Source organism: Oreochromis aureus, linkage group 6 (genome assembly GCF_013358895.1).
Source record: "Oreochromis aureus strain Israel breed Guangdong linkage group 6, ZZ_aureus, whole genome shotgun sequence".
In the NCBI taxonomy this organism is placed as follows: Eukaryota; Metazoa; Chordata; class Actinopteri; order Cichliformes; family Cichlidae; genus Oreochromis; species Oreochromis aureus.
This window is the reverse complement of record NC_052947.1, coordinates 4,231,816-4,247,108: the sequence shown is the minus strand read 5'-3', so window position 1 is coordinate 4,247,108 and position 15,293 is coordinate 4,231,816. Positions and strand designations below refer to the sequence as shown.

At 46.5% G+C, this 15,293-nt stretch overlaps 1 protein-coding gene across 2 annotated transcripts; it reads right to left on the bottom strand.

The window, feature by feature from the left end:
- Positions 1–365: 365 nt before the first annotated feature.
- galnt7 (UDP-N-acetyl-alpha-D-galactosamine: polypeptide N-acetylgalactosaminyltransferase 7) lies at positions 366–15,225 on the bottom strand. 2 transcript variants are annotated; one of them, XM_031748410.2, is made up of 15 exons: positions 14,723–15,225; positions 11,483–11,594; positions 10,673–10,991; positions 9,447–9,613; positions 8,872–9,002; positions 7,781–7,860; positions 6,107–6,289; positions 5,374–5,491; positions 5,156–5,278; positions 4,704–4,819; positions 3,937–4,039; positions 3,326–3,424; positions 2,954–3,082; positions 2,744–2,774; positions 366–2,081 (listed from the first exon to the last, which is right to left on the bottom strand). In XM_031748410.2, exons 1-15 carry the CDS (start codon positions 14,843–14,845, stop codon positions 1,975–1,977), a joined length of 1,941 nt encoding a protein of 646 aa, XP_031604270.1. In that variant the 5' UTR covers positions 14,846–15,225; the 3' UTR covers positions 366–1,974. The 2 variants fall into 2 exon arrangements, with proteins under 2 accessions (XP_031604270.1, XP_031604271.1); XM_031748411.2 differs by lacking the exon at positions 6,107–6,289 and adding an exon at positions 6,481–6,663 and having other exon boundaries at positions 14,723–15,224.
- Between the last annotated feature and the right edge of the window lie 68 nt (positions 15,226–15,293).

Sequence of the window (15,293 nt, the reverse complement as noted above, 5' to 3'; positions counted from 1 at the left end):
GTCTGTCTTCTCATTTCTGGAGCACATCTATGAAATCCCCACATCCAGAGTTATTACACTCATCTCTGTGTGGTACGCACCATTACAGTGTTTGGACCTACAGAACAGGTTAACTATGACACAAGCAGTGAACACCTGTTTGGTGAAATAGTTCACATGCATCCACAGTGTGAGCAGGTACAGGCACTGCTGTGTCACAGTTTTGTCAGCTGAATATTTTGATGATCCCTTCTATGTGTATGTGCCAGCTACAACTGATTTAATGTTGGCGACCTTTTAGATCAGAGACCACTGAGCCTGTTGTCATGATGCAGAATTTACTTTGATCCCCAAACTCTGCAGGTAATTCAAGCAATTTAATATTGTTTAATGGGCCAAGTTTATCATCACTGTTTAATCTTAATGACCTTACACAGGAGCATTTACAATTGTCTGTTAGTGTATTTTGTTGGGAAATTTAGGGGTTTTTTTCCTCTCAATCTTTTTTCTGTTTACTTTTTTCACAAAAAGAAATTATTCTTATTCTTTAAACAGAAAGAAGAGCAGAGAAAAAAGTGAAGCACACTGTACAGCCTGCAACACCGGACACATCCAACTGCAGCTCCACCCCTCCGTCTTGACACCTCTCGCCTTTTCTGCCCGACCTGCTTTAGACTGCAGGCTGTGTCACCACTCGCGTCCATAACCCTGCACATCTTTGGCCTGTGGGAGGGGTCGTATCCATAGTAACCTTGTTGCTGTGAGGCAAGATTATTGCACAGGTCTGATGAAGTAGTCCCACTTCAGTCACACAGTTACAGTAGTAAAAATCAGGTCATTTATTTCCTCAGCCCATATTATGAAATCTCTGCTATAAGTTAGCTATTTACAAGATCATTCAAGCCCTCCACAAAATTCATCACGATCATCTTTAGAAATGATTATTTACACAGTACAAAACATTGCATACGTGATCATCCAAACACTAAAGCCCCTCCCTGCTGCACACAAAACAAAAACATCTTTTCTTTTTTCTTTTTTTTAAACCACAATAATTGTGCATTTTTTACATGTTAATAATCCTGCCCCCAACCCCACCCCCGATTATTACTGAGTCACAGTACTGGTCAGCTACTAAACTCTATATTCCTCATCCAGACTGTCGGTAAGACGGCGACCCACACATCCTTTAGAGTATCCCAGTGTATGTCAGAGAACAAATGAAGACCGTGAGGAGCAAAGCGCTAAAGTTCAGGAGTTCATGCTGGTTTGACAGCTCAGCACAGAGGAAGGAAATGCTGCCATGGCTTAGGGACACGAATGGGAGGAAATCCTTTTTCTTTGCCTTTTCAACATTTTGGTAAATGAAAATAAACTCACCAATTAGCCAAACTGAGCCTGTGCAATCAAAATCACACTTAGGCCAGATGAGGGGATTGTTTGTGAAGACTCCAATAAAACCAAATCAAAGCAAACACGACAGCAGCGAGTCATCACGTCCAAATATTCTTCAAAAATGTGCTGCTTCTCGCTCTTTTCCTCAGTTAAACTGAGGATCTTCTTCATCCTGGTCTTTTTTCAGCGGCGGACTAAAAACCACACCCATGATGATGATGATGATGATGATGATGATGATGCGACTGAAGTCTAAACTCTTTGGTAAGCGAGCTCATCAGTTTGGCTGAGGACTAAACAGACCTAATAATCTTAAGACTCGATGGGATTCATTTCACAAATGCAATGAGAAAATTAGAAAAGACCTGAGAGCCTGAAAGGACAGAGACAGTGTAAACAACCACCAGGGACAGTTTAGTGTTCATCCAGCAGCTCCGGATCACACTCTTCTTCTGGAGTGTCAGAACAACCTTCACATTTGGGCTGATGTCAACAGTTAAACCATTTGGGCTTCATTTTGTTGGAGGTACACCAACACCTGGGTGTCAGGTATTTTTCCTGTAAACGGATGGTAGGGACAGATCGCTCTCCCAGATGTCTTCACACAGCCACGATGTTATTCATCTCCCATTTCTGAGTGGTTTTACTGGTGTCACAGTCTGATACGAACACTTTGTGAAGCAGGTCGGAGCGGTCCAGACATTTTCCTATAAGGAGAACACAGCAGCGGGATTATTGACGGACGCTCACAGGCCACCTACAAAACACACACCAGGGGTGGGGACCTCCAGGCCTCGAGGTCCTGCAGGTTTTAGACATCTCAGCTGGTTTAAGTGACCTCCTCAACATGTCTTGAAGTTCTCCAGAGGCCTAGTAATGAACTCATCATTACTAGGGTGAGATCTGAAACACACAGGCCCTCGAGGCCTGGAGGTCCCCACCCCTGGTCTACACACTAGTGCTGTTCACATGCAGTGAGGGACAACTGTGGGGAAGCCTGCCCTTCAGACTTTAACAATGATTGGTGTGGACACGATTATTACTGCTGTGAGCGTGCAGGGTGTCGCACTGCAGGGTAACGGAAAACCAAACCAGAACCTTCTGTGCTGGTCTGGTCTACATTCTGCCCAACACCCACACTGCAGGATGTAGACCAGACCAGAGCATGGGCAAAACATGAATGACGTGTGTGTGTGTGTGTGTGTGTGTGTGTGTGTGCGTGTGTATAAACTGGGACCAAAAGCCTCTGCACTTCTGAGGCTGAAGTAAATGATGCGAACAGCAGCTGACTCCATGTGTGATAATGGCAAAAGTGCCTTTGGTTAAATGATGAGAAAAGAGAAGTTAAAATGGCAGTGCAGTTCTTTACCTGTTGGCACATGAGTGAATCGATGCAGATCCTGCAGACACAGACAGGAAAGGAGAGAAAAAAAAGGCAGTAAATTCAGTTTGTGTCAGATATTTTCTGCCTCCTACATGTTAGTGTGATCTCAGTGCTTCCAGTCTCCACACCCTGCTGAGCAAACATCTAAAGACCAACACTACATCCATCTTTTCTTATGATCTGTGTGTGTCTCACCTTGAAGTACTTCCACTCCATGTGCTGGTTCGTGTCACAGTGTGTGATGATGATAGCAGACTTGTCGCCTCCTATGGTCAGGCACTGATCATACTGCATCAGCTGGTTGGCTTCATTGATGCGGAACAGCTACACAGAGTTCAGGGTGAAAAACCAGAGTCAGGATCTTGGTGTGAGAGACTGGACACCTAACACAAAGCCTGCCTCCATCCTTTCTGTGACACGAGGCTCACGGGGAGACAAGGAACCCAAGCTTTCATCTACAGAAGCAGCCAACTGTCACTTTAACCCACTGATCACAGGAATACTGGCTCATGTCGTCAGACCAGATGAAAACAAAGAGCCACATCACATGTGACAGTGTTTAACTACCTGGTTTCCACCCATCCTGTGGCACGGGCCCAGCTCTACATTCCCTCCGTTAGTGTGTCCCATGCTGTCGATGCAGTAACTGGTGTCGAAGCCCCGGATCTGCAATCACAGGGATAATGAAGCACGCTGTGTGTCAAACATGTTTATGCATCTTTGTGAGGACCAAATATTGGCAGGCTTGTGGGGACCAACAGCCCTTATGGCAGTGGTGTCCAAACTCCAGGCCTCGAGGGCCGGTGTCCTGCAGGTTTTAGATGTGTCCTTGATCCAACACAGCTGATTTAAAGGCTAAATGACCTCCTCAACATGTCCTGAAGTTCTCCAGAGGCCTGGTAGTGAACTAATCATCTGATTCAGGTGTGTTAACCCAGGGTGAGATCTAAAACCTGCAGGACACCGGCCCTCTCGCCCTGGAGTTGGCCAAGCATGCCTAAATGCCCGTCCACACGAGTGGGAAGACAGTTTTGAGACTCAAAATGTGGTTTTAGGGCCACAGACAGGGTTATGCATTCATCTTTAATGGTTAGGGTGAGCGGCTAGGGAAAGCATTATGTGAAGTAGATGTCCTCACTATGATATCAAAATGAGAGTGTGTGTGTGAGCACACCTACCTCCCCCCACTCTACATTTTTAGGAGGAAGTGGGTAGTGCAGTGGAATGTCATATGCTATTTCCTCCATGAACCACTTGAAACTTTTGCATCGATGTTCCTCCCTGAAACAAACAAACATGACACCAGCTGTGTGGTTAGCAGCTAAAGATGAATTCAGACAGAAAAACGCTTCATCCTCAGGTCACATAATCCTACATGTTACTGCAGACAGTGGCTGTTATTTACTGCACACCTGTAACACACAACCTTTAAAACATTTACGCTACAGCTTGATAAAGGGTGTATGTGTAGGCACATCTTTCTGAGCACAGTTGGAGGTCAGTGTTTAACGTTTCCACAGCGATGGAGTGAATTTGTGTCAAAAGCATGACAAACCTTTATGATATGATTGTAGCCACTACAATTTACAAAGTGTACAGTCATTTGTGTGCGAGTTGTGACCACTGTGTGCTTCTGGGTTTCCTCAGTGTTCCTATGTTTCTTCAAATTAAACAGGTTTTTTCCTAAATGAAGACCGACTCGTCGACTGTAAATCATACAATCACACTGCACAGCTGAAGGAATACATGTGGTTTAAAACGCTGCTGCATCCTGGGAAAAGTCAGTCAGTGCTCAGCTGCAGATAGGCGAGCGTGCACGTGTGACGTCGTCTGTCTGTATTTGTGTGTACAGGTTTGTTGTTGTGACAAAGTCCCTCCATGACCTACACTATGTTCTGAGTGGGCGTTCACTCAGTAAAAAGGTAGAAGAGCGTTTTTTGTGCACCTGAATCGTTTAAGGTCACTGATGTCTCCGTAGGCCAGAGTGAGAGTTTCAGGCCGGCTGGCGTAGAAGTAGTCCTTATAGTCGTCCCACCAAACCTCCACAACACGAACATAGTTCTGCAAACACAAATACAACATATGTAGATGAAGTAGCATTCATTTCATGACAGAGTGACTGTGCAGGTGTAGTGGTGACTGTAGGCTGAGGTGAGCTCCGCTGCAGCAGGGAGGGTTGGGGTGGAACTGCTGAGGCAGCGGAGCCAAGTGGGCAGAATGGGAAAAGCATGCATCTGCTATTGAACCTGGCTCCATGCATGCAGGTGGAGGGCCAAATGGCAGCAACACCTCTTTTCTGTAGACAGAAACTTGGAAATGCAGGACTCTGTGGAAACTTGAAACAGAAGATGTGCACTATACAAGTTTCAATCCATTCATACGTTTGTCTGCTTTTACCTTGAGAGTAGGTGAGGATCCAACATGTGCTGGCGGAGGGTTGCCTTGCCATCCCTGAAGTCTGTAGATGTGGCCGACGCGGGAACAGGGCACAAAGAGCAGCTGGCCACCACATTGCCAGATCTGGACCAGCATAGAGAGTCACAGTAACTATGATATCTTTAAAATGTGTGGGGAGCCATCAGCAGTGTACATAAACTGGGCAATTCAAAGTCTACCTTGTATGATATTTCAAAATTCTCCCCTCCCCATATCTGCAGTCCAGGGTCGTACAGTCCCAGCTCAAAGAAAAAGTCTCTTTCTATAGCAAAGAGACCTCCTGCCATGGCTGGAGACCTGCAGGTATAAAGACACAGTCCTCAGCCTGTAATTATGTGACTCTACGTGGTCAGTCCCTCTGCTGACGTAATAATGAACAAGTGACACTGACAGAGACATGAGTGAAAGACAGCAGGAGGACGAATGAAAATGTGAAGACAGAAAAGAGGAGTGATGGTGCCCCAGTCCGAGCCCAGTTCACACCAGAAGCTCACCCACAGACCCCACAAATATCCCAAAGTCCCACGGCCTTCAGGTCGGGACCCAGCCCACCTCAGGCAACACAGCTTGCCGCCAAAACCACTTAAAGTAAAGAAGGAGTCCTTTCAGACAGACTCAGGGTAAGAGACACCTGAGAGGAAGCTGTGCTACACTGAACAAAGAAGAGTGGAGTCAGAAACACAACAAGCTCCTTCCCTCCAGTGGGTGTAAGATAGATGTGTGCAGCGATTCCCCAAAAGCAGACACTAAACAATGAATCACACTCATGGCCGTTACCTCCACACAAGCATTGCTGACATGACTTTAAGATTAGCATTTTTCTGTTAAGGTGAGGCTGCACTACTCTTACTGAGAGCCCTATGAGAAATGACCCGGGACACGTCTACATGAGTTAGGAATGACTGTGTGTACCTATATGGCTCAGTCTGAGTTTTTCTCAGTTTATGTTCCCTGGCTCCCAGAGGGATTCTCTTCCACAGCATGCTCCAATCCCAGGCGCCTCTAGCAAAACCATTGCTGTCTCCTCCACCCTGGGGCTCAAAGGTGAACGTCTCGCCGTGGATGGAGTCGATCAGAGGCACCGTACACACCGTTCTGACACAGAGGGCCACGCATACAGCATACGTGGAGAGGAGGGGTGTACATGAAGGGGATAACAGCAGTGCCAGGAAAAACACACAGACAGACACAGGGAAGGGTGCCACACGGTGCGAGGCGGGGGTGGGGGGTGGAGACACAAACAGAACAGAGGTCAGTTTTACCAAGTTGGTGTGTTGTGTGTGTACCGGTAAGGCTGGGTGGTGTGTGTTCTCTTGGCCTTCTCTCTCTGGCTAAGTGGTACTCTCTTCCAGAGCAGGCTCCAGTCCCACGCTCCTCTAGCCAGGCCGTCCTCGTCTCCGCCTTGCTGGGGCTCCATACTGTACTCATTACCATCTATATAGTCTATCAGGGGCACTGTGCATACTGTCCTACATACACATAAACACACACAAGCCTTTGGATGTGCTGCTTTTCAATAACAGCACTCTAAAACCAGAGTAAAGGAGTGTGTGGCTCAGAGTGTAGAAGTGATGCAGCACAGCAGACGATCTAGAGGCGCGCAGACTGAGCTGCAATCAGCAGCTACGGTGCTAAAGTGGGACGATGACGCGTCCTTGGACCACCATCAGACCTTTCTGATACAGAAAACTGATTAAAAAGCATAAAATGTTAAAGGACTGGTGGAGGGTAGGCCGTAACTCACAGAGGCTCCATGAATACAGCATAGTACACTTCAGGTACTCAGCCACTGATCGGCCATAAGATCAAAACCATCTGCGTCACATTGTTGAGCCATTTTTAACATTAAACAGTTGGATCCATATTGTTCTGGACGGTGATGCGTTGGTTTTGAATCAGAGCCATTTTATATCCAGATTATATTATATGTAGATTATATTGCAGAAATGAGAAAGCAACAGGACACTGACTTCGTGGTTAGCGAGGCCGGTTCGCTCATCTGTCCAAGACACACTACACAGACCTGCAGTTCATCACATTTCATATCTTTTACTTAATTTAAAAATAAAATCTTAAATTTGACTTTATGATAGTTCAGCCAGTGACTTTTGAGCCTCTAAAATGCATCTGTTTTGTGTCTTTGTGTGAATCTGCTGCTGCAATAACAAACTCAAAGATAGCTAACTAAATTATTCACTAAGTTGACTCAAAGCCCTCGAATTAAAGCTGAAAGTCTGCACATCGTGATTTGATTTAAGATCAATCACGTTGGAGCTCAGACGCAACATTACAGATAATGTCGTAATAATAATGTCTGTATACCTGAATTCATGTCATTGAACTGGACATGTGCAAACAGAAAAACTGATAAACTGTCACATCAGTACTGCTGAAAAACAACAAGCTGCAGGTTAACAGACACCACAGCTTCACAACCATGACAGCTGTTATAACATGATGCTACACTGTGTGTGTGTGTGTGTGTGTGTGTGTGTGTGTGTGTGTGTGTGTGTGTGTGTGTGTGTGTGTGTGTGTGTGTGTGTGTGTGTGTGTGTGTGTGTGTGTGTGTGTGTGTGTGTGTGCTACCTGTCCTTTGAAATGGGAGCGATCAGTGGAGCATACCAGTTGATCCCGACCTCACAGTGAGCATCCAGGTAGACCAGCACCTTTAAAAAGGAAACCCTTTGAAATGTGATGCTGCTAATCCGAGCCTCTGTCTAAATGTTGCTTAGATCAGTCAGCAACGAGAGCTCCATGCGCCACACTGACATCCTGAAATATGTACGACAGCAGCTCCGACTCCTGGGTTATGAAATCTGCTGACTCGTGAGAATTCTTCCTTTTCTTGCTCAGAAACATCAGGACCAGTTCATTGTGGCTTGATGTCAACAGCAAAAACACACAACGCCTTCGGTGTGTGCACATGATACACAGCAAGTTTGCATCTGCAAATCTGGCAGTGCGTTTGGCGTCACATGACACAAACGAGGGTTAAACTGCAGGCATGTTTAAGGACAGATGAAGTGCTGTGTTTGTGTTTGTTGGTAAAAATCTGACAAACACAGTGTCCACTCTTACTGGCTGGCATTACTCGGACCTCCAGTCACACTGTGACAAACCTCAAAGTGGTTTTTCACCAGCATGTTTAAACTTCACGTAACAAAGACGAGGCCTCCCTCCTGTTATCTGCACAGTTTGAAAATTAGAAACTCTAAAAATTCTCAGTTTCTGCTGATAAATTAGTCGTGTGTACACACACCGTGTACTTCACTGTATTTATTTTAAATTCAGATCAGTTTGCTAATTAAAAGTCTAAGAGCTATAAGATATATGTATTTTTTGTCTGCTTATTTTGTTGGTTTTTGTTTTTTGCCCTTTATCCCCGTCCCTCTTCCCCGCTCTTTTTCTTTCCCTTTCTTTTCCCCAGTCAAGTCTGTCCCGTATTTAACAAGTGAAAATAAAATAAAATAAACAATAAAAGGTGAATCAAATAGACCATTACGGCAAGGCTGGGATGGTCCATTTGCTAAAGTAAATCCGTTGGGCATCTTTCTTCGCCTTTAGACAATAATTCTGATGGCAAAAGAGCCAAACAGGACAGGCAGAAAAAAAAAAAAAAAGTCTAAGAGCCATCATCAGCGTGAGAGAGGAAAAGCAACAGTGACGTCACATGGTACCTGTCCTTTGGTGGCCTTCTTGGCTCCAATGCTCCTGGCCTGTATTAATCCTTCCCTCTTCTCATTCCTGAAGAGTTTGACGAGGCCGTTCCACTGCTTGATGTACTCCTCCAGGCGCTCCTTCAGATGGACTGCAAGTGCATTGGTTAACCAGCATTAGTGCACGCGTTTGGACCAATGAGGATTCGATAAAACATACGTGGCAGTTTTGGTTTGCTGACAGACGAATGCTGGAGTAAAGACACGAGTTGGTGACGTGTTCCCACATACGTGCTGCACACAGCACCAGCTCATTGATATGTTCAGTGCCACATGACTGTTAGCAGCTGACACACAGACGTTTCTATCATAGGCAGGTTTCGTTACGCCCACGTGGATGTCTGAGGAGCATGCAGACACCTTATGACACCTTCCCTCTGACCACAGACTGCAGCAGACAGCACCACGTGAACCAACAGAACCGCCTTTGCAGGTGATCATTAACAACACTGAGGGGAAAACGAGGCTGTTCACAGAGGAACCACCATGCATCTAAAATGATGTTTTTATTCCTGGAGGGAGGAAAACAGACCCACCTTTGTTACTGAAGTCATCAATCAGGACAATCTCAGCCAGGTACCTGCGAGGAGTCCTCTTAATGACACTGTGGACAGTCCTCATCAGCGTTGACCAGCCTTCGTTATGGAAGACTATCACCACACTGGATGTGAGCAGTCTGTCGTCGTAGTGCCAGTACTTACACCTGCACAGAGGACACGGTGTGCCATGAGAAACCTTGCTGCACAGCGTAGTACAGTCTCGCTGCACCAACGCAGCTCCTACATGGTAAAACTTGTTTAAACTGTGCATCGACACTGTGACACAGGCGCCGTCTAACAGTCCGACTGCTTCAGCTCTGCATCTATCAGAGCGCGAGCGTGTGAACGTCAGGTTAAAGTTCGTAGGCACAGAGAAAGCATATGCACAAATGTGTGGGTGAGAATGAGGCTAACAGTGCATTTCACGTCACGGCAGCAGGACCCGTAGCCTGAGTCTTGTGTTAATGTTCCTTTCAAACTGCACTCGTATATGTAGAAGCAAACCCAAGAACATAATTCACCTAATTGGTTTGTAAGGCTTTTGCTTTTCTCAGCTACAGAATTGTTCCCGTCTTCTGCTGCTCGTGTCGCTCACTTCAAAATCAAAAAGTAATAAACATCAGAGGCAACAAACCTTTTCAATGTTTGACATTTTCAGGACATGAAAATGTTTGACTGTGCCTCAATGACATTTTCCACAGCGTCCCAGCTTAGTGGGATTGAGGATCATACAGTCAGTGGATGCACTGACAGCCTGTACGAGGATCTGAGTGGAAACATTTATGTTCTCACTTCAACTGAGCGATAAAGTCAGCAGCGTCACCTGAAAAGGCTATAAGGCAGCACCTGTGTCACTCTACACACTGCCAAAGGTCTCGTGTTAGAAATCAGCCACAGTGATTTGGTCATCACGCCCATCTCTGCACTCAGAACAGAGGATACGGCGTACTTAATGATCTGTCGCTTTTCTGTTTCTGAGAAACACATTGTGAACACGTGTCTGCACACTGGGCATGATTCAGTATCATTTCCTGAATGATTAACCATGTTTTTCCCTGAGTGAGGTTACAGGAGGACGATCGGTGTTAGCCTGACTGCCTGTGTTCCCTGTGGTTATTAAAGTTTATCTTCTGTAATATTAATCAGCTTTATGTGACTGCAGGACAAAAGAAAGACAATAGATGGCAGACGTGCGTTCAGTGGTAACAGGAAGCAGTACTTACTCTTCATGGCGTATGTCATTGATTGTTCTGTCCAGTGAGATCATATCACTAGCAACCATGTTGAAGCCAAACTCTTTGATGGAGGCCTGAACCGAGTCTTTGTACTCTGGACCCAGGACAAACGGCTTAGCACCCTCTCCGGGTCCACTGGGGACCCCTGGAGGTTCAGGCTCCTTAGGCTCAAAATTTCCCAGGATACCTTTCTTCAAGACGGGGCTAGTGTAGGCATGTGTGTGAGGTCTGAATGTCACATACTGCTGTTGAATCACCTGCTTCTGGTTGGATTGCTCCTTTGAATCCTTGGGAAGGTCGGCCCCTCCTGAAAACAAACCAAGAGATGACACAGGAGCACAACACACAAGTTCTAAGAAAATTAGACTTTATGTCTTTGGCAGGAGAAAACACCAAATTTACCTGAATATTGAAGAAAACCACTGTCAGGGCTCTCAGGGCTGATATTAATTAGCAGTGATTACAGACCAACAAACAATCACTAATGAGGATCATCTTCTGTCAGCTGCTCCACAGCAGACAGAAGATGCTCCCTATCCCAGCATCTCCTCCTTCACTACATCCATGAACCTCCTCTGAGGTCTTCCTCTTTCCCTCCTGCTCTGTCTTCATCATCCTGTGTCCAGAACAGCCACCCTCCCTCCTCTGCACATGTACAAACCATCCCAGCCTCTCTGATGGACTTATGTCTAATACAGGAGGTATACGCCAATATTGGTGATTTAAATACAGTGGGCTGTCACTTTGACAGTCACCCGCTTCGGCCACAGTCAGGAAAAAACAAAAGTCAGCCCTCACCGTGTTTCAGTCTGATGGAGTCAAGGTCGACCTCCACCCCCTCCACATGAGGCCAGGGCATCACAGGCTTAAACTGCTCTGCAAGGTCACCTTTGGGCAACAAGCTGTCATCCTGCATGATGAAACACAACAGCCCATTTTAAACACATTCACAGAGGTAATGCAGCCAAGAGACTCTTAAATCCAGCGATTCTGTCTGCGCGCCGTGCTGGTCACAAACACGAGCGAATCAAAACCAACCACATCACAAACAAACAAACTTGAAAGGTTCTGCAGAGAAGAGCACATCAATATCATTACTGTCATGTTCTAGATGTTAAATTCTGATCATCAAACGTGATTCAAACATACGGTTAGTACACAAGATCAGAAATAATGCTGCTCCACTACAGTTACCAGGTCCACCACAAGGGGGGGCTATGCTTCCAAATGTGCACAGCTTTCAGCTCTTCTGTCATGATGTGAACAAATGGATTGTGAGCATTAATCATGTGCTTTATGGAATTTTATTTATATGTTTAATATTCGGATATATCTGTTAGTGTGTGTTTGTGTGTGTTGATTTTAATTGTAGCTTTTCCTTTTGTGTACAGTCCCTGAAACCAAAACCAAAAGAAAAAAGAAACACAAACACAGAAATCTATACAAACACAATGAGGTGTGACTCAGTTGACTCTATGACAGCTGGGTCAGGCTCCAGCATCCCCGGGGCCGAACCGGGATAAGCAGAGGTAACTGCTCACAGGCTCGGTGACTCACCTGCTTCAGCAGAGAACAAAGCTGCTCGTTTAGCAACGTTAACCTAAGATGATGAGAGCCTGTTACTTCTTCATGGGCTCGCTTAGCCAAATCTGCAGCTCTGCATGTGGAAAACTGACTGAGTGTGAGCAGCTCTCAAACCTCAGCACGCCAACAAAGAAATAAAAACAAGTTGGTAATAAATGTGTATGAGCATGTGTTGGTCAGCTTGCTTCAGTCTTTCCTCATTTACAGAAGTCAGCGATGGATTTTTGCAGCTTCCCGTCTTTCTGATTTGACAATGCAGAATAAACCCCGCCTCCCCCTTGTTTGATGATCTGGTCTGGTCCAGGTTCAGCCACTCCAAGCTTATGTTAAACAGCCGAGCAGACGGTGGGATGGGTTTCAGAAAAAGCCACACCGGTGGAAAGTGCTGCTGGACTTCCTCAGTGTTAGCCAGTTTACCTTATTTCTACTAGAAAAATAATGTTTTTGTGTTTAGCCAACACTTAGTGGGTGCAGGCGCACTCTTTGTGCATGTGTGTACTAAATCATGTATCTGCCTCACTGCTGCCAGGACACACAAATCAAACCTCAGACTGTCCCACACTCACCCACACTCCTGACACTGAACCAGCCCCACTGATAGCTGAAGGAGCACAGGAGTTCTTTGTTCTTCTACGCACAGTTTATTTAGTAATAATAACACATTATGGTTATAGCCCACAAAAACAGTTTTACACGCTGCCTGTGGCTGCTCACTAAGCTAAATCAGATGAAACCCTGTTAGAGTTGGCCATGAGGGTCCGATCAGCAATGATGACGTGAACCGCTCTGAGAGGTCATGGTTCATGGAGAGAGAGCTTCTCTCACCCTCAGTACAAACCACCAGGTGGCGTATTACTCAGTGTTGAAGGGTGGTGGCAGGCCCAGATGGAGACCGACACACCACAGCAGGTACATGACTACAGGTGGGTTTCATAAGCAGCTCGCGTTAAACATTAAATATCATCAGTAGCTGCAAACAGCTGTGATCGCTCCGCTGATGCTTCACCAGCAAACTGTGACACGAGCTGGCTGAGAGGCAGCAGTCCTGCCTGAAGCCCACAGCACAACCTCAGCGCAGCATACCGAAGACCATAGCAGGGAGTGTGTGATGGGTGCTGCCTGTTAGCTGTCTAACATCACACTGTTCAAGAGACTCGGTGTTGCAAACAAGAAACAACAACAACAAGAAATTAGCAGAATTGAATCCATGTTCAGAGAGAGGCACAGCACACACACACAGCCTCTCTGCACCAGACTGCTGTCTGTCAGCCGTGGCAGAAGGATTCATTTACTGCCCTAAAACTGCTAATACACCAATACACCAGTACAAGTCCAGCATTCAAAAACATCCTACTGTATCTATAAGTATGGATGAATTATCAGCAAAGTATCAAAAAGAACTCCTTCTTAGTACTTTGAGTATTTGTGGGGCAAATGCCTGGAAATGGTCCAATCTTCCAACCACCCATCCATCCACCACCACAAAAACTGTCGTCATATGTATCAAAATACACTAATGTGAATAAAACGAATGGGATACGTCTTTTGTCCATATAGCCCAGCCCTGCAGACGTGACACCATTTCTGGGGCAGCCTCCTTACACCAGATCCAATAACTGTGTGAAACCCTGCACCAGTCCCCCCTACCTATACCTGCCTCCAGCCAAAGAGGCAGATAATGTCCTAAAGATGTGACAACAGTGCAGACGGTGCAGCCTGTCTGTCTCCTGTGTTTGACAGCGCTGTAAGACTGCTCAGGGCATCAGGACACCAGAGAACGTCTGTTCTGGCACAAATAAAGAGGACGTACTGGACACTTGTCCTCTGACAACACCAGCATGACTGTGCAGAGTGTGGCCTACATCATTAAACAGCTGCAGACATGGACACAACACGTAAAGGTGTCCCACTGTGGGCTGCGGCGTGCACACAGATCTGCTCCTGTAGTGACAACAGGAAAAGCCTCTGAGGTGTGACTGAGGCACCAGGAGCTGCTGAAGCCTCCATCAAAGTGCCAGAACACGTCCTCAGGACCGGGTCCACGGATTCTCCACACGGGGTGCCCTTTCTTACATAACCCCAAAAGGATCTGCGTCTCCGGCTGGAATTGAACCAACAACCTCCCGCTGGCCATGACCGTGTGGCTCAGTGGCACACTGGTCATATGTCTACATGCAATCATTTGAACACCTTGCAGGAAAACCGCAATACCGGAACAACTTTTACAACCCACTTCCGCCTTTGACTCCAACATGGTGACATATGCGGATATAGATCCTGGGAGCCACGGTGCTGTTAGCAGCAGCGACTGTACAGGCAACTGTGCAGCTAGAGTCCAGACCACAGCGTCCGCTCACTGCCCAATACACACACAGTGCAACAGCGTGTGTGTGTGTGTGTGATTACTGCTCACACACTAACACTGATGTGGCTCAGAGTCTGTTGTGTACTCACCCTTTTCTCAAACGGGCTGTCGCTGTTGGCTTTGGGGGTCAGGGTGGACCAGAGCACCAAGAGGCCCAGAAACGTGCCGATGACCAGCAGACTCCGCAGAATGAATCCCACTTTGAGCCTCATGTTAGCAGCAGCCGCTACGCTGCGTTAGCTTCAAGTTAGCACGTGAGCTAAGCAGCTAACAGGTCGCTAGCTTGTGCTGAGTGTTGAACAGGCTCCTGCTGACGCAGCGACCTCCGCCTCCACTACACCGACACGCCGTGCCTCTCCATGCTAGGAACAGTTTCTTCTTCTTCGGTTGTTTCTCGGTCGTTGCCGGCTCTCCCGTTCTCTGAGGCGCCGTGTAGATGTAGACGCAGTACCACCACCTGTGGGGCTGTGCTACTGCACGGATGACAAATAATGCTGGTAGGCTGTGGTCTCCACTGCTGACAGGCTCACGCACGGGCTTAAAAGCAGGTATTACTGGGTGTGGAGACAAACAAGAGGTCGGTCCTGTCTGGTTTGTTCGTCATTAGGAGGGATGTGGCTCATTGTCCACGTCATATATAATTGTAAAGAGTGCATCCAA

Excerpts from the sequence above, each read along its gene's own strand:
- galnt7 (XM_031748410.2), bottom strand. The coding sequence starts at position 14,845 with ATGAGGCTCAAAGTGGGATTCATTCTGCGGAGTCTGCTGGTCATCGGC. Across the intron at positions 11,595-14,722 it reads ACAGCCCGTTTGAGAAAAGG|GATGACAGCTTGTTGCCCAA; the intron begins GTGAGTACACAA and ends TTCATCATGCAG. Across the intron at positions 3,425-3,936 it reads AAAATGTAGAGTGGGGGGAG|ATCCGGGGCTTCGACACCAG; the intron begins GTAGGTGTGCTC and ends CTGTGATTGCAG.